Source organism: Mustelus asterias, chromosome 3, assembly GCF_964213995.1.
Source record: "Mustelus asterias chromosome 3, sMusAst1.hap1.1, whole genome shotgun sequence".
Taxonomy (NCBI): Eukaryota; Metazoa; Chordata; class Chondrichthyes; order Carcharhiniformes; family Triakidae; genus Mustelus; species Mustelus asterias.
In genome coordinates this window covers 105289035-105308671 of record NC_135803.1, presented here as the reverse complement: position 1 = coordinate 105308671, position 19637 = coordinate 105289035, and the positions used below count along the sequence as shown (strand labels likewise).

Below are 19637 nucleotides of genomic sequence, written 5' to 3'. Positions count from 1 at the left end.
TATTTGTCTTGTGGGTATTAGAAGTAAGATTTAAATTTAAGTAAGCTTAATTTTATGTTAAAGGATTAATAACTTCAGTTTAATCACTTAAAACAGATGTCTGCATTATGATGAGGCTTTTACAACATTAAAGCAAATAGGGTTTAAAGAAGAAAAACTAGTCTGTTGCTTGGAAACCAGGGGTCACACTGAGACATCAAGAGTTAGTTGTAAGCTAGTGCCAGAAGAAGCTGGATACGGGGCAGGGAACTGCAGAGAGCAGATTTTCCAAAAGAACAGAAGGAAGTCCCAGAAAGAGCTCCGAATTAAAGAGATAGCTTCAGGAACCTGATTTAAAGTAAGCTTGCGAGAGGCCCAACATTGGAGCTAGTCAGAAGGTCGGTGACACATTATTGCTGGCCTGTGAAGCAGCGGTGTTCTGTAGGCATGGCCAGGTACCCGAGAGAGTCTTTATAAGGCGAAGCTTGAATGAACATGGTGGTCCAGAGCAAAGGAAAACCAGAAGGAGAGGTTGTAATCCTAGAGGTGAATCTTTAGTGAAGGCATTGTTTGGGAGAAGAGTCCAAGGCATGTTCTTTGGAAGCAGAGTTTGAAAACCCTCATATTAAAATCAGAGCTCCAGTGTGACCAGGTGGCTCTTGGAGTGACAAGCGTCTGGGAGGAGTTGATAAGAAATCTGCAGAAGTTATATCTGGTGACATCTGTGTGGGGTGTCTGACCACATTCTGCCCATTGGTTTACATGGACGGCATACATACTGAGACCAGAGTATTAGGTAGATTTTGTAACTTGTGTTATCCTTCCAAATCCTTATACATCTGTAAAGGTATGGTTGGGGTGAAGGAACATTATAGAAATATTATAGTTTATCTTTTATTTAATAAATGTTTTATTATTTTGTTAAAAGTTCATCAGCCGTCCTGTGACTCTGTTTATCCAAGTGTCTAAAAATAAAAGTTAGGATCTATCAAGCCATTTTCAATTCTGGGATTTGACTTATCCAACAGTATCAGCTGGCATCATTACAATTGCCACCAGATGCACAGCTCCATATTCACCATGGCAGTGAAAGCCATCTCTTACTGCAGCCTGTAGTTTTCGCTGAGTTTTCATTATTGTCAAGGGTACTAAGGAAGTTGCCACTCCTTAGTGGAGTTCAACAGGCAAGTACAGAAGTCAGTCTTATAGTTCAGGCATAATGAAATTAGAACAAGGTAATTTAATAGTTTAATCAAGTGGCACTTTTTCACACAAAAATCCTGAATTTATTCCCCAGAAGATAGATTATGTGAAGGGTTGAAGACAGGTAAATTGGGTTGAGGCACAAGCTATCCATGATGTAAATTAACACAGAGCAGACAGAAGGGCTGAATGGCTTGCTCCTGTTCCTATGCTCCTAGAAAAAAATGAACCAGACTTGGTTATACTGACAAAAAAAGGCAGTGATTCTCAGGAGAAAACCCAGGAGGAGGAATTGTCCACACCTCCCCCTAACTAGCTGGATTTTTCTCACATGCGTTTCAATTCCCTTGTTGTTTTCTACCAGAGCAAAAAGCCCAGATACAGACTCCTCCTGTCACTGTGCTTAAATCCTACATTAGTTGGGACTGAGCAGCAGGTGAGATGCATGCTCACAGTTAAAATGGAACAGGATGCTTACTTACAGAACAGCACAAACAGGAGATCATCAAACAATAGAGGAAACCAAACCCTCTCTGAAAACTAAGATTCCTATCTCTAGCTACAATATATTCCCAGGCAAACAGTGGGTGGAATTTCAAAAACATTAAATAAAAGAAAAATATTAAAAAGACACAATGTATGGAATGTTCGTTTTGCCTCCCTAGGACAGGTCTGTGTGTATGATGGAGCTTTTAGCAAGGGTGAGTTACATTGTGAGCCTGACTGATAATCTTTGTGCAACGTGGTGCAATTCTTAGCACACTCAGGATTGTTGAGCAAGTGTCATCTAATTGCGGAATTACACCCAAAGTCAGAAATTGTGTTCTGGGTTTTGGAAAGCCAGGCTGGTTGAGTACGATCAATACTCAGCCTATTGCAAACAGTTGAAGGGGCATGCTGCTCGATACCATCCACCGGGATATATGGCCTATGTAGCTGGCATCGCACCAGCACAGCAAATTCACATGAGTTTGCCACATTACTTGTCTGTGTGGTAGGCAGAACGCTTTTTCATAGCTTGACAGAGCATCCTGATGTGGAACATATCTGTGTGTTGCTACTTCATAGTTGCAACGTGAAACAACTAGTTTCACCTGTTGCTCAAATTTCCAGTTGTGATGCCAGGTACGTAGGTACAGGTACAGGATGCCAGGTACAAGCTTGTTATGCCAGCTTGCAATGTGTTGGTACCCAGGCATTGGGTTTGATTTCTGGAGTTACCTGCAAGTTAGGTTTCTTGCAGGGTGATTACGCTCCAGAGATTTCTTTCGTGAGTAGCTCTCACATTTTGTCCAGGAAAGGTGTTGGGTTATTCTTGTTGCTGGTCCTATTTCCTGGCTTTGTTGTCCCTGACAGAATTATTTTTATGATGTGGAGATGCCGGCGTTGGACTGGGGTAAACACAGTAAGAAGTTTAACAACACCAGGTTAAAGTCCAACAGGTTTATTTGGTAGCTCCTAGTGGCATTTGCTACCAAATAAACCTGTTGGACTTTAACCTGGTGTTGTTAAACTTCTTACAGAATTCTTTTTATCCAGTGGGTTTTTACTGCTTGGACCAGGAACCCAGCGGCTGGGATTCGATTGCTTTCTTCACAGCTTTTCAGTTTGAAAAACTTGCTTTAGCAGGAGGACCACGTGAAGTTTGCTCTCTGCCTTTTGTTTCCCACCGTAACTGCACTTAGAATCAAGTTACCTCTTTGGCAAAAAAAAAATCATTCAACCATCCTGTGAGGAACTGTCATAAAACCAGCCCTATTGAAATATCACAACGGTACACATCAACCCCAGTACGGAGCAGTTTTCTTTCAGCAATAGATGTACAGGGACGGCTCAGGGGCACTGTGGTTAGCACTGCTGCCTCAAAGTGCCAGGGACCCTGGTTCAATTCCTGGCTTGGGTCACTGTGCGGAATCTGCATGTTCTCCCTGTGTCTGCATGGGTTTCCCCTTGGTGCTCCGGTTTCCTTCCTCAGTCTGAAAGACCTGCTGGTTAGGTGCATTGGCTATGCTAAGTTCACCCTCAGTATACCCGCACAGGCGTCGGAGTGTAGCAACTAGGGGATTTTCACAGTAACTTCATTGCGGTGTTAATGTAAGTCTACTTGTGACACTAATAAATAAACTTTAAAAATCTTTTTCAGTGAACAGCTGGCTATTATGTTGAGGAGCAGGGATCTGAATACGAAATTATTCACAGGTACTAAATATCAGCCACATCGTGTGTTGATTTTCTACCTTCATCCAACTAGCCACTCAAATGAAAAGTTTTAGAGTATGTTACTGATGGGAGCAATAAAAAAATGAACACAACCATAAGAGAATCAGATCTGCAATATGACTATGTTCCCTTGCCAACCATGAGGCAAGACCTATATCCATATGCAAACTAATCTCACTGGATGTCTAGAGAACTTGGTTATTTTAAATGGACAACATGTCTATAGAGTCCCTGGAAGCGGGAATTGCCCAGTGGCCTTCATTCACATAGTGCCCTTTCAACTGGGGCGGCACGGTAGCACAGTGGTTAAGCACTGCTGCTTCACAGCTCCAGCGGCCTGGATTCGATTCCCGGCTTGGGTCACTGTCTGTGTGGAGTTTGCACATTCTCCTCGTGTCTGCGTGGGTTTCTTCCGGGTGCTCCGGTTTCCTCCCACAGTCCAAAGATGTGCAGGTTAGGTTGATTGGTCATGCTAAAAAATTGCCCCTTAGTGTCCTGAGATGCGTAGGTTAGAAGGATTAGTGGGTAAATGTGTAGGGATATGGGGGTAGGGCCTGGGTGGGATTGTGGTTGGTGCAGACTTGATGGGCCAGATGGCCTCTTTCTGCACTGTAGAGTTTCTATGATTCTAACTTTGTAACTGGAAGCATTTTTGAGTGATCTTATGGCAGGATAACCTCAATCTGGATACCCCTGTGAGAAAGGTGTGTGGAGGGATTCCAGAATTGGACCAGCATTACAGTTGAGTGGTCTTCCAATACTCTTGTCAACAGCTGTTACTGATCAGCCAAGGGATCAATGTAAATCGTGTCTCAACTTTGAAAATGACTCACTCCCAAGCCTCATCTAAAGTCTTCATATGTGAAATTTACTTTAGTGCCTTGGCCTCTCAGTTTTCAGACATGGTTATAGTCACCACCATTAGGAGAGGGAAAGGTTGAGAACTGGAAAAGTGGAGGGAAAAATACATTTTGAAATTAGTTTTAAAAAAACCCATAAATGACAGATGGTCACAAGGCAGAAAAAACACTAACATTTGAGGTCCAACTGGAAAAAGGGTGAAGGTGAATTGTTTTTAAAGGAATCCTTCTTATTGAAAACACACATTTTGAAAGGCACTCATTTCTCCTCCACAATGACCACATTCTATAGGGAAAATTACTCATTCAAACAGCTGTAACTTCTTAAGCACAACTCTTTGCCAACTCAATGGAACAATTAACAGAACGAAAGATGGCACTTAAACCAGAAGAAATAGTTTTATTTATTACAGCCAAGCACAGTGTTGCTTCTGTGATAGGACTGGCTGGGTCTGTCATGATGCATTGAGTACGGCCAGTCACTGGGCCCATATACTGCAATCTTGACTGTTGTACAATAGGTGCGGATGCAGGGAGTATAATGGGTTGGTTCTGCAATATGTTAACCCTTACAAACGTGGGACAGGATGGTACTGGACAACAAGATGGACAATGGAATTTTACTCAGCAGTTTGGAAGTATTAGCTGGTCCCTACAGCAGCCCCTATACCACAGTGCCAATCTAGGACCTAGTGGGCAATTAGCTAATCCCTACAGCAGCCCCTATACCACAGGGTCCCTATACCTAGTGGGCACAGGCACACAGTACCAAATATACCCCAGTGTGGCAGTCGCCCAGGCTAACTGGTTTGGGAATGTTACATTGGTGCAATTACAGTGCTTTTGGGGCTATGTTATTGGTCCAATAAATCTTGGAAAGTTCAGCTGCATTAAAGCTGGCCTCTCCTGTACACTAACTCACCCAATCTACACTGCCCCTCAAGATCTCTGATGCTACCATCTTATCTGGTAGATAATTTCATCTGCTTTCAAGTTTATTTCTCACTAATATACACTTGTGTTACTACTGGTCTAATTAGCTTGATGCGATATCCTGCATATTTTAAACTTTGATATTTTCTCCTCAGGGCTGGTCAACTTCACACTGGGTGCAACTCTTTCCATCTGTGCCTGAGGTGCAGTGACCGAGATCTGCCTCAACATTGGCAGGGTGGCAGGAAGATTTCCATGGAGCCACATTCGCTGTAACTTCAAATGGAAGAACTGTGAAAACTCGAGAAATGCAATGTGAATATATTGTCTTCTCCAGGTTTCTGTGGCTGTTCTGCCAAAGGGATGGTGGGTAAGTGGGAAAAGCCCACACATATGTCCCACTCTAGAGGTTCAGCCACTGCAATAATACTGAACTCTGTGGCTCAATGTTGAAAATATCACTACCGTCACTCCATAGTCTTCCTGTGGTATTTCTATTCTCCACATACCAATTTTCAATCACCATTTAACTTTCCAACTCGGCAAATTATCCAATCCTCTTCTCTCCGTACTGCTCGACCCATTTCTTGCATATTTCAACAGGATCCTTACCCCAACTCACTGATGTAGAAACAACAGGGATTCCTGAGCTGTGATACCTCATTGCACGCCTCCCAGGGGTTCATACTGCAGGGTGTCTCTGTTTTCTAATTTTACTCCAACTTTTAAACCTATTCCACACCACCTGAAGTCTCTTATTTTTAATAGCTTTAGAAATCTTGTCATGGTCTTTCCAAAAGAGCAGATAAACTATATTTGTTGCCTGGAGGGGGAGATTTACTATCGAGCTGCCAATGATGCATCTACAGCCAATGGTAAAAATGACCAGGCATTGCTATATCTGCCCCATTAGATACAATGTTTGAAAAAAATGAAAAAATAAAATCTAATTTTTAAAAAAGCATCCCTATGATTTATCTCTCAGATTGCTCGTAGAGGCACTTTATTTGCTGGATTTTTCCAGGATAATCTATCTAATGTGCCCTAACTGGCCCAGCAGTACAAAATGGTGTTCTTAGCATAGCAGTGCCAATGCCTTGCCTGGCCGTGCCAATGATGTACTTGACTGAACAGTGCTTAGTATATACCCTGATGCTTTAAGCACTATATGTTCCTGAGCAGAGGCATGAGATGTCAGGTCCCAAATGATGAACATTCAGATGGAAAGTTTTTCTCTCAGAGCGTTGAGCGCTATAGGAATTCTCTTCCTCAAAAAGTGGTGGAGGCAGAGCATTTTAATACTATAGATGGAGGTAGATAGATTTTTGATAAGTAGGTGGGTGAAAGGTTATCAGGGGTAGGCAGGAGGGTGGAGTCAAGGGTACAGTCAGATCAGCCATGATGTAGTTGATAGGGCAGAGCAAGCTTGAACAAAGAACAAAGAACAGTACAGCACAGGAAACAGGCCCTTCGGCCCTCCAAGCCTGTGCCGCTCCTTGGTCCAACTAGACCAATCGTTTGTATCCCTCCATTCCCAGGCTGCTCATGTGACTATCCAGGTAAGTCTTAAACGATGTCAGCGTGCCTGCCTCCACCACCCTACTTGGCAGCGCATTCCAGGCCCCCACCACCCTCTGTGTAAAAAACGTCCCTCTGATGTCTGAGTTATACCTCGCCCCTCTCAGCTTGAGCCCGTGACCCCTCGTGATCGTCACCTCCGACCTGGGAAAAAGCTTCCCACTGTTCACCCTATCTATACCCTTCATAATCTTGTATACCTCTATTCGATCTCCCCTCATTCTCCGTCTTTCCAAGGAGAACAACCCCAGTCTACCCAATCTCTCCTCATAGCTAAGACCCTCCATCCAGGCAACATCCTGGTAAACCTTCTCTGCACTCTCTCCAATGCCTCCACGTCCTTCTGGTAGTGCGGCGACCAGAACTGGACGCAGTACTCCAAATGTGGCCTAACCAGCGTTCTATACAGCTGCATCATCAGACTCCAGCTTTTATACTCTATACCCCGTCCTATAAAGGCAAGCATACCATATGCCTTCTTCACCACCTTCTCCACCTGTGTTGCCACCTTCAAGGATTTGTGGACTTGCACACCTAGGTCCCTCTGTGTTTCTATACTCCTGATGACTCTGCCATTTATTGTATAACTCCTCCCTACATTATTTCTTCCAAAATGCATCACTTCGCATTTATCCGGATTAAACTCCATCTGCCACCTCTCCGCCCAATTTTCCAGCCTATCTATATCCTGCTGTATTGCCCGACAATGCTCTTCGCTATCCGCAATTCCAGCCATCTTCGTGTCATCCGCAAACTTGCTGATTACACCAGTTACACCTTCTTCCAAATCATTTATATATATTACAAATAGCAGAGGTCCCAGTACAGAGCCCTGCGGAACACCACTGGTCACAGACCTCCAGCCGGAAAAAGACCCTTCGACCACTACCCTCTGTCTCCTATGGCCAAGCCAGTTCTCCACCCATCTAGCCACTTCTCCTTGTATCCCATGAGCCTTAACCTTCTTAACCAACCTGCCATGTGGGACTTTGTCAAATGCCTTACTGAAATCCATATAGACGACATCCACGGCCCTTCCTTCGTCAACCGTTTTTGTCACTTCCTCAAAAAACTCCACCAAATTTGTAAGGCACGACCTCCCTCTTACAAAACCATGCTGTCTGTCACTAATGAGATTGTTCCGTTCTAAATGCACATACATCCTGTCTCTAAGAATCCTCTCCAACAACTTCCCTACCACGGACGTCAAGCTCACCGGCCTATAATTTCCTGGGTTATCCCTGCTACCCTTCTTAAACAACGGGACTACATTCGCTATCCTCCAATCCTCAGGGACCTCACCCGTGTCCAAAGAAGCGACAAAGATTTCCGTCAGAGGCCCAGCAATTTCACCTCTCGTCTCCCTGAGCAGTCGAGGATAGATGCCATCAGGCCCTGGGGCTTTGTCAGTTTTAATGTTCCCTAAAAAACCTAACACTTCCTCTCTTGTAATGGAGATTTTCTCTAACGGGTCAACACCTCCCTCCGAGACACTCCCGGTTAACACGCCCCTCTCCTTCGTGAATACCGATGCAAAGTATTCATTTAGGATCTCCCCTATTCCCTTGGGTTCTAAGCATAATTCCCCTCCTTTGTCCCCGAGAGGTCCGATTTTCTCCCTGACGACTCTTTTGTTCCTAACTCTCCCTGACAACTCTTTTGTTCCTAAGGGCCAAGTGGCCTACTCCTAATTCATATGTTTGTATGGTGATTGCAGAAGTACTGACATGAAAAGCAAATGCTTGCAGAGCATCGAGACCCTACCAAGGCACTACACTGAACCTGACAAGTGGTTGTGGAGTTCAACAACAACCTCTGCAGCACCAGAATTATTACATTGCAGAAGAGGCCATTCAACCCATCATGTCTGCACCAGCTCCCCAAAGGAGCAATTCACCTCATGCCATTCACCTGTTTCTCCCTGTAGCTCTACACGTTGTTCCTCTCCAAAAACAATCTAATTCCCTTTTAAATGCTCGACTAGGCTCTGTGTCCTAGATAGCAGCTGAGTAATACCTGAATGCAATCCACAGAATGCAGAAACGTCCTAACTGGTCTGTACATAAAATGAGCAAATAAACTCCAGGATCTATAAACCCCACGTGTGTGTGCGCAGGAAGGCCAAGAACTCCTATGGCACTTGCCTTGCGAGTCTGGCTTCCATACTGTTCCCCCTTCCCCTCCTCCAATAAATAAACTGGGGAAAAGCATTGCCTCCTTTCGAAGGAAATTAAACCAACAAGAAACAGTCTCAATGCAATCTTCTAAATAAAGCCTACTAGTCCCAAAGAGGGGTATTGAGACAAAAATTCAACCAAAAGAAAGAGATATTAACAGGCGTGCAAAAGATGTGGAACTTGACAGAGAGGTCGTGAAATGAGAGGTTTAGAATGGCAATTTCGTAGTACTGGGCCTAAGCAGTTGAAGGCATGAATGCCAATGGTAGGGTAATAGAATGTAGACTATCAATAGAGCCACAGTCAGTGAAAATAAAATCCTGACTTAGAGGGGTAACTGAGCCTCAAACTGTGCAAATGCTGTAGAATAGAGATACAGTTATTCTAACACAACATTTTAATGCTAAACTCTGCAGTTTGACTTAGGATAATTCCTTTTCCTGAACAGGAATAATGGACACAGAGCATACCAGAAATGTGTTATGCCCGGATTGAGGGCTCAGCAACTGAACTTGTTCTGCAGCTGAATTAAAATGAAGAAAGTGCCACATGGACAGTCTTGAGGTTAGAGTATTGGCTGCAATCATGATAAATTGTCAGGGTACTTTGTTGACCTTAAAGGCACCAGCCTGAATTTCTCAAGGAGGGAACGATGTAAATAAAGTTTCACAAATTAGCCAGAAGGATTTTGGGGCTCTTTTGGAAGCAATGGGGTAGTATTTTTATATCTTTATCTTCATTGGTAGAGAGCAGCTGTAAGATTGGATTTGGGAGTTGGGGGAGCGGCTAGAAAAGTCATTGATACGCTGTGGTAGGGAAGCAATTCATCAGGAAAGGTCGAGGCAAATGATTTCAGTGGCTGTCAATTATGTTGTTGTCCCTTTATAAAAATGGAAGGTGATCAGTACCGATAACACACTGTAGCGAGGCCAGCAGCTAATCAATTTTTATCTGTGGTCAAATTTGAAGACCTTTCTTGTCAATGCCAGCCACGAATAGCAGAGTTTAGTAGTAAATGAGGTTTTTCTGAGAACAGTTTTATGTTGAAATACACCGGGTGCTACAGAGGAAGTTTGCGTGTCGAGGCCTCTGACATTCATTCACATGAAATTTATATTGTTGTACTTTCTTTATGCATGTTGTGCTGTTCAACAACAAAGGAATGGTGCTCATTTTTAACTCAGCACTTCTCCTGTTTTTTGGTCATTATTTAGGACTGGATCCTCCGGGATTTTCCTGGAGGATCCAGGAAATAAGGATCTATTCTCCAGAACAAAGTTGGGAGAAAAGTCAAAGGGACATTAAAAAAAATGACTTGTACAAAAATTTCTTCAAACACTTTCATCTAATGAATTCAAAAAGCATTGGAGACGGCATAAAAACATAAGTAGTATGTTCAGGAGTAGGCCGAATGGCCCTTCAAATCTGGTCTGCCATTCTGTAAGATTATAGGTGAACTTGTGCATCAACTCCACTTTCCCATCTCTCAATTTCCTTAGTGCCCAAAAATCTATAATCTAATTCACATATATATTTATCGTTTGAGCAACTAGAGGCCTCTGGCAGAGAGTTCCAAAGGCTCATAACCCTTTGAGCGAAGAAATTTCTCTCTCAGTCCTGAATGGTTGAGACCTTATCCTTAACCTGAGACTATGACCCATAATTCGAGACTTGCTGGCCATGGGAAATAGCCAGTCAGGAATCATCCAACTGAGCAATTAAGAGTCTGTTTGCTTTCCAAGTGGCATGGGAAGGTTAGCATCACAAGGTTGAACATGTTAGGTGACAAGTAATAGGAGTGTGAAAGGTGGGACAATTTGGAGGCAGGAAGCCATGTGATTAACCCTCCAGGAATACATCCAGAGTTGGAAAACTAGGCTTCATTCATTGGAATAGATGTCAAGCAGAAGAATGGTAAGGAGTTAGGACCATGGTCCTAAATAGTGGAGGTTTATTACAATACAGAACACCAGATTTGGCTATTGAGGCAGAAACTATAATATTGCTTAAAATGGAATTAGATCAGTATTTCAAAAGGATAAGAATACAGGCAAGGGATGAGAGTAGATAATTGCAGTTGACGAGCTAGCATTGGCCGAGGTGCAGTGGAGCAAATGGCCTTCTACTTGTACTGTGATTTTTATGTAATTCCCTCTCAACAAAATTCATCACCACCTTCAATGTGCCAGCTCAGCCTTTGACCAAGGGAAATTAAGATTATTTGAGGACCAGGATATCAAACTGGAGCTTAAGGTCATGGTTTACTGGGCAGCAGTGATCCTCATGTTCCTATGTGATGTGGAGACTTGGTCAACTTAAAGTAGGCACCTCAATGGTCTCGAGAAACACCATCAGCAGAGCCTTTGCAAAATCTTCCAAATCCAGTGGAAAGAATGGCGGGTCCAACAATAGCATCCTTTTTCAAGCCAACTTGCCAAACACTGAGGCACTAACCACTGCAACCCAGCCCTGTTGGACCTGGTCATGTTGTTTGTTTGCATGGCACCAGAACTCCCGATGCAACTGCTCAACTCAGAACTCAATCCCAGGAGGACAGCAGAAACACTTTAGTAAATTCCTGAAAGCGTCCCTGAAGAGGTCAAACATCCCTGCTGACTCCTGGAAGTCCCTGGCTTAAGACTGAGCAGAATGGTTGAGGCTTTTTCGGCAAAGCACCAAGCACATCACGAGACTTTGTTACGAATGTGCACAGCGTGCACACAAACCTCCAAATAATCCACTTACCCAACTGTTTATGCATCACCTCTCCCCCATGTGGAGAGTCTGCAGATTTTCCATTTGATTTAATCAGCCATTTCAGAACCCACCAGGTTAGATTGGAGCAAGACATCCTTGATTTGGAGGTACTGTCTAAAAAAAAGAGATTCTATGATTCTCAGCTGCGAGTAAGAGTTTGGCAGGTACAGTTAGTGGTGTACGGTATTGCTGGCAGAAGGTACTGAGCCTGTCGATGTCTGACAGCAGCCCATCATCTGTAAAGATGTAATCAGTAAAACTGGGTGCGGCTGGGAACATTTACGCAGCTCAGCAGTGCGAGAGAACCAAATAAAATCAACCACTAAGGTGACAATACTGCTTGGAACGCACTTTCCATTTGAAATAATTTTTAGGTGAAGTCTCACATCACTAGTTTAAACGCAAGAATAAGATTATGCCATTCAATCCCTTGAGCCTGTTCCATAAGATTTAATCATAACATGGTTAATCTGTACCTCAAATTCATTTATTGGTGTTAACGAAACGTCTCCTACTTGTCCAAAGATGTGCGGGCTAGGTTGATTGGCCATTCTAAATTGCCCCTTAGTGTCCCAGGATGCATAGGTTAGAGGGGTTAGTGGGTAAATATGTAGGGACATGTGGATAGGGCCTGGGTGGGATTGTGGTTGGTGCAGACTCGATGGGCCGAATGGCCTCTTTCTGCACTGTAGGATTCTATGATTGTCAAGAGAAATGCTAATTTATCATTTTACTGATGTCAGTGATTGCTGGCACCAATTGAAAGAGTTCTGGCAGCCTCTCAACTGCTGATTGGGGGCTGGCAAACATTCCCAGCCACGTTGGAAGATGAAGCCTCATTATATCCTGTTAAATAAAGTTTTGAACATTAATCCTTTGGTCAAGTTTTTAATTATTCAGAGCTCAGTCCAACTAATACAGGGTACACGGAAAATCAAGCCAAGTACCTTGGTCACATGCCAAGTCTTTGCTGAAAATATTACAACAGTAATCATATGCCAAAGTAATCCATTGGCTGCAAAGCATTTTGAAACATCCCGAGGTTGTGAAAGACACGATACAAATACATGTCCTTTCTTCCTTCAACATGCGCTTCCCAGAGGATAGCCTCACCTGTCAGCCTCAATGCATGGCATCACAGATGCCTGGTCCCACAATTTTCCAGCCGTTCGTTTTAAATGGATGGAGAATTGTGTGTCCTGATCCCTGATGAGCACATCCGGCGGGCAAGGCTGGTCAATGGTACCCACTGGCAAGACAGGTGCTACCATGTTTACCAACTGAACAACGCAGGAGCTGAAGGGACAGATCAGTAAATTAACAACTGAATGTAAACACCACCCAGAACATGCTAGGCCAGGATACAAACATACAAATGAGTAGGTGATTCAGCCCCTCGAGCCTGCTCACCATTTAATAAGATAATGGTTGATCTGATAGTAATCTCAAATCTGCAATTCGCCTACTCCCGATAATTTATCACCCCTTGCTTGCTGAGAATCTATCCAACTCTACCTTAAAAATATTCAGAGGCTCGGCTTCCACCATCTTTTCAGGAAGAGAGTTCCAAAGACACACAACGCTCAGAATAAAATTAATCTCATCTCCATTTTAAATGGGTGACCCCTTATTTTTAAACAGTGACCCCCTAGTTCAAGATTCTCCCACAAGAAACATCCTCTCCACATTCACCCTGTCAAGATTCCTCAGCATCTTATATATTTCAATCCAGTTACCTCTTACTCTTCTAAATTCCAGTGGGTACAAGCCTGGCCGATCCAACCTTTCCTCATAAGATGACCGCCCATTCCAGGTATTCGACTGGGAAATCTTCTCTGAACTGCTTCCACCACATTTCCCTTAAATATGGTGATCATTATTGTACACACAGTATTGCAAATGTAGTCTCACTCATGCCTTGTACAACTGAAGCATAACCTTCCTATTTTTGTATTTAATTTCCCTCCTAATAAATGATAGCATTCTATTAGCTTTCCTAATTACTTGCTGTATCTACATACTAGCCTTTTGTAATCACACATGAATGGTGTGGTGAGATGCTTACAACACTATGGGGCAGGATGATGGCACAGTGGTTAGCACTGCCTCACAGCGCCAGGGACCCAGGTTCAATTCTGACCTCAGGTCACTGTCTGTGTGGAGTTTGCACCTTCTCCCCGTGTCTGTGTGGGTTCTCTCTGGGTGTTCCAGTTTCCTCCCACAGTCCAAAGATGTACGGGTTAGGTTGATTAGCCATGCTAAATTGCCCCTTAGTGTCAGGGGGACTGGGGTTACAGGGATAGCGCCTGGGCCAGATTATTGTAGGTGCAGGATCAATGGGCCAAATGGCTTCCTTCTGCACTGTAGGGATTCTATGATGCCATAAGTGTTTTTGTGGTGTTCTTGCATCATCCGTTGAGAGTTCAGTAACTCTTCTTAAAAAGAAAAAGTTCCAAAGCGACTAATCGTGACGACAGTAACTCATGATTTAATGTTGTTTTCAAAACTGACACTTCATCAGTGTTCACCATGTGTTGCACCTACTCACATTTTGCAGTCTAACCTGGAAAGCTTATTGGGGGAGTGGGTGGATCCGTTGTTTTCCTGCCTGATCTCAGAGCTAATTCTTTTTGTTACTCTGAACATTTGAGAGACGGAGACCGTCACAACGTGAACCTATGACCATATATAGTCTTACATCAAACACGGGTTACAGTATACAACAATAGATTGTGTTTGATTATAATGCATCAAGTTTGACACGATGCATTAAGATAATATGGTATATGCAGGCACAAGAGTTTGATAATACAGTACATACATGAAGTAACATATAATATAGCACATGCATTTTGTTTAATATAATTGATATATAATACTTGTATGTTGTAAACAATCCCTTTAACATACTTTCCCATGTATTTTCTATATCTTCCTAACTGATCACATAACTAGCTTCGCTGGTGACAGTCATACACCATTGTGATAACATGTCCCCTCTTATCAATGATGCTATTTCACAAACATTTTAAAAAATATTTCAGATTAATTCGGCTCTGACAGTAAAAATGCATGTTTAAAAAATATCGAGAAAGGTGTGTGTGTTTTATTTCTGACTTACTTGCGCACTGCAGACTCTGCTTGTACAGTCCCCAGATGAAATCCCCACACAGGTCACACCAGCTGGGCTGGGTCTGGGTACAGGGGTGGAAGTCATGTCCTTCCCCCGGTCTCTCAGTCAACCTCGGCTCCTGGTCTAAGAGCAGCAAAAGGCGGTTCTTCTTCTCGTGTCTGGCCGCCTTGCACTGGCCGCTCGATGCCCGGGTCCTGGGGCTGATCCTCATGGCGTTGGTCCTCTCCAAGCCCGAGGAGCGGTACACCGAGCGACTGCTGCCGGGGCTCAGAGCCCCGTCCGGCCGCCTGTCGTCCCGCAGATCCCGGAGCTCAATCAGCTCCGCCATGGAGAGGAGGAGGGAGAGTTTAAACTGCAAGCAGAACTCAGGCCGAAGTTTAAATAGAAGATATGGGAGGTCAAAAGCATTAAAATTAAATGACCCCCCCCCCCCAAAAAGCTCCGAAAAAATATAAAGTAGCTTTTCTACATGAAGTCTCATAGACAAAATAAATGCAGCTGGTTAAATTGTGAGACGAGTTGTAAAATCCCGGTTGAGAGACGGAGCGAATCCGGATTAAAGTTACGTTCCCATCCCTACATCAGCTCCTCTCCCGCTACCAATAAAAACTCAACTGGCTCCTAACTCCCAGCACAGTTTAAACCCAACGTAAAGATCCGCCCAGACAACTGGTCCGATGTCTCAAACTGAACGAATGCAGTTCGCCAGTGCACGATGTAGTCAGATTAATTTTCAATTCAGATCGGTACAGATAGTCCAATAGTTACTGCAGTCTGTTATTTAAACTGAAGAAGGGGAACTCCCTTAAGTAAATTGTAAATTGGTCGAGCAGCGGATGAAGAATGTGGGAGGAGCTGATGTGAAAATGTCTTCTCTGTGAGCCAGAATGCAGCTTGTTCCCCCCAAGACAAGGGCTGGAAAATACACTAGTTGGGGTTTCCTTCCACTGGGGTTTGATGGACCATTGGAGTTATAGATGTTGCCACAGTCCCAGCTAAAGCCAGAAGTGACACTCTGAAAGAACAGCAGGAAAAATAACAATGTTTGGGGTGGCAAGGTGGCGCAGTGGTTAGCACTGCTGCCTCACAGCACCAGGGACCGCGTTCAATTCTCAGCCTTGGATCACTGTGTGGAACTTGCACGTTTTCCCTGTGTCTACTTGGATTTCCTCCAGGTGCTCCAGTTTCCCCCCACAGTCCAAAGATGTGCAGGTTAGGTGAATTGCCCCTTAGTGTCCCAGGATGTGTAGGTTAGGGGCATTAGTGGGGCAAATACATGAGGTTCCCAGGATAGTGCCTAGATAAGATCGCTGTCCGAGAGTTGGTCCAGACTCAGTGGCCTCTGCACAGTAGGGGTTCTATGAAGTGTGTGTGATGACTAGCATGTGGTATCTCATAAACACAATCTCACTTCTTATAAGTGCAAGTATAATGCTGGGTGTCCGTGAACCAGCACAGTTCAAGTCTGGGTGGGTGGTGTCATTTAGTTATGTAGAATGGGATTCTCAGGTCTCGTACCCATCGTTGGGCGGCACGGTAGCACAGTGGTTAGCACTGCTGCTTCACAGCTCCAGGGTCCTGGGTTCGATTCCCGGCTCAGGTCACTGTCTGTGTGGAGTTTGCACTTTCTCCTCGTGTCTGCGTGGGTTTCCTCCGGGTGCTCCGGTTTCCTCCCACAGTCCAAAGATGTGCGGGTTAGGTTGATTGGCCAGGTTAAAAATTGCCCCTTAGAGTCCTGAGATGCGTAGGTTAGAGGGATTAGGGGGTAAAATATGTGGGGGTTGGGCCTGGGTGGGATTGTGGTCGGTGTAGACTCGATGGGCCGAATGGCCTCCTTCTGCACTGTAGGGTTTCTATGATTCTATGTACATGGAGGGAGAGTGCAGGTATGTTGCGAGTGAGAATAGAAAATTTGGTGTTCCAGCCAAAATTCCATTAACTCAGTGGCACCGGAAAATCCCAGCCACGAATGAGGACGGAAGATTTTGGCCATATACATAATATCAGAGACAAACATCTGAGATTGGTGCTGATTTCCCAGTTTTTCTGGGCTGTACTGTATAATCTGACTGGGATGGGGAAGATGTTAACCCACATCTACATGTAGAGAGGAAAGGTCATTGACTAAAGACTTAATGAAGCATGTGATCCCCACATTATCAGCAGAGATAAGAGATAATATTACAGACACACAGGATTCATTGTCTTTTTAAATAAACCAAAGAGATGGTGCTGGATTGCCCATTTCATTACTAAGAATCTAACATTTAGGGACTGGCTGTTGTTGGCATCCTTCTGTCTACGAACATACGAATTAGGCCCATTTGGCCCCTCGAGCCTACTCTGTCATTCAATAAGGTCATGGCTGATTTAACTGTGGCCTCAATGCTACTTTTCCACCTACCTCCAATACTTTTGCTCCCTTGTTAATCAAGACCTATCTACCTCTGTGTCACATTTGAGCCAGGGATGAGCCATCACCTTTGCTGATGGCTGTGAAGACTAATCCTTAAGAGGCAAGTGTCGCACATGAAGCTTCCATGTGACCTGGGTTGTTATTTTTGCCATTGGTGCCTATTGCCAAGCTGCTATAGCCACCGGTCATCATGGTGACACATACTGGCCCACAGAACGTGACTTCATTTCCCTCTTTTGCAAGCCAGTGACTCCCAGATATGATAGTCAATGTTTAAGGCCTTCATGTCACTCTTACAAGCATCCTTGAAGCGAAGCTTTGGCTGCCCCATTGGTCATCTGGCTTTAGCTACCTCATCATACAGAAGATCCTTGGGTATGCGGTCATCTACAATCCTGCCGACATGCCTGATTCACTGAAGCTGTCTCTGTTGAGTCAGTGCACTTGGGAGCTCTGCCTTTGAGAGGACTGCTGCTTTTATTTCTTTGCCCTTACAGGATTTAGTGTGCCTCAGAAAGCGAAGATGGAAATTATTGAAATTCTTTTCCTGATAGCTGGAAGATGACCACGCAAGTCCGTGCCATACAACAAGATGCTGAGAACACAGGCCTTATAAACCATCAGCTTGGACTAAGTGTCAGTTTGATGTTATCCCATGTAAAATGGAGAGGGATGGCAGGAGGCGAAGTGCCCATTGCTTTTCTGCTGCCGTGGTGTTTTACCGGTGACACAGAAGGTAGAGGGCGGTGCTCCCACCCAGAGTCCAGTTGTTCTAATTCTTGACCAATTCAGTGTCTCTTCCTGCTACCACTGATACTTCATCATGGGTGGGTGAGTCTTTCACTGTGAGGAGACTCCTTGGTGAACCCTGGCAGCCTCCTTGTGGCCTTGGGAGGGAGCCCTTGAGATCAGTCACTTTGTGGCTTGCGATAGTAACCCCCCCCCTCCCCCCCATAGGGTACACAGAAAGGCAACTGCAGAAGCCCCCTTCAAACTGAGCACGTACCACAAGTATGATTAAAAATCAAATCTAATTGAACAAAACAAGCTCACAATATAAATCACAGTATTATTATTGGTGTTGATGAGGCACTCACTGGTCATGGTGGGCCCGAACCTACTAGTGGACACAACATTGCAAGACAAAAATTCCATTGAGAATGGAGATGTGCTGGGGTGGTTTATCTGACCATGTACTGTGAAATATGGTAAGAAGTCTCACAACACCAGGTTAAAGTCCAACAGGTTTATTTGGTAGCACAAACCACAAGCTTTCAGAGCGAAATATGTGTGAAAGGTGAGCATTGCAACAGGCTCACTCTCAACTACCCTTGCTTATTGTAGCAGGCAGGCTGGTGTCCTGATAGACACTATCAGCCAGTGAGCTCGAGCAGTTGAACCGTGACAGGATCCACAGTAAAGGATTAACAGTTATGAAGCACCTGCCGTGAATGTATCCAGTGACAACATTACTAAGAGTCCATACTGAGAGATGGCACAGTCAAGATATGCATTGACCCAATGCACTTGAACAAAGCACTGTTCACATCTCATTGCAGTATGCAGACTGTGGAACAGGTGACAGCAGACATGCCAAATGCTAAGGTTTTCAGCACCCTCAATGTGAAATATGGGTTCTGGCAGATTCTATAGGATGAAGAATCTGCAAAACTAACCACATTCTTGTCTCTGGTGGGCTGATATCATTTCCTGTATATGCCCTGTGGGATTTCCACTGGCAGCGAGGCCATCCAGCAGTGCATGGAGCAACTTTTTGCAGTACCAACTGACTCAAGAACAGCTTCTTCCCTGCTGCCATCAGACTTTTGAATGGACTTACCTTAAGTTGAGGTTATGTTGCAACTGTACAGATTTGATTTGATTTGATCTATTATCACATGTATTAGTATACAGTGAAAAGTATTGTTTCTTGCATGCTAAACAGACAAAGCACACTGTTCATATAGAAGGAAAGGAGTGCAGAATGTAGTGTTACAATCATAGCTAGAGGGTAGAGAAAGTTCAACAGATTGATGTAAAGAGAGGTTAAAGATGTCTGCGAATACCCCCACCAGCTGATCTGTGCAAGATCTGAGTGCCCATCCGGGCACCCCATTTGGGCCAGTCGCTTTCCGTTGGTTGACTTTCGAGAAGGCTGCTCTGACATCTGCAATGATGACCTCAGATATTGGCTCGTCCGAGGCTTCTGGAATGGAGGACGTGCCCTCGCTGACCTCTTGCTCAAAATGGGCATAGAATGCATTGAGCCCATCGGGGAGGGGTGCATTGGAGCCGATGATTTTACATGGCTTTATCTGGTAGCCTGTTATGTCTTGCAGACCTTGCCATAGGCAATGGGAGTCTGTGTGGCCAGCCTGGGA

The 19637-nt window shown here is 44.3% G+C and overlaps 1 protein-coding gene across 4 annotated transcripts in view; it reads right to left on the bottom strand.

The window, feature by feature from the left end:
• Positions 1-15634, bottom strand: part of rassf1 (Ras association domain family member 1) — a 98700-nt gene extending 83066 nt beyond the window's left edge. For 2 of the 4 annotated variants that reach the window (XM_078209424.1, XM_078209425.1), the window contains exon 1: positions 14829-15453. In XM_078209424.1, the coding sequence (XP_078065550.1) occupies positions 14829-15321 (493 nt within the window). In that variant the 5' untranslated portion in view covers positions 15322-15453. Of the gene's footprint in view, positions 1-12820; positions 12984-14828 lie in introns of those variants that run through there. The other 2 variants (XM_078209426.1, XM_078209427.1) reach the window with 2 other exon arrangements.
• Between the last annotated feature and the right edge of the window lie 4003 nt (positions 15635-19637).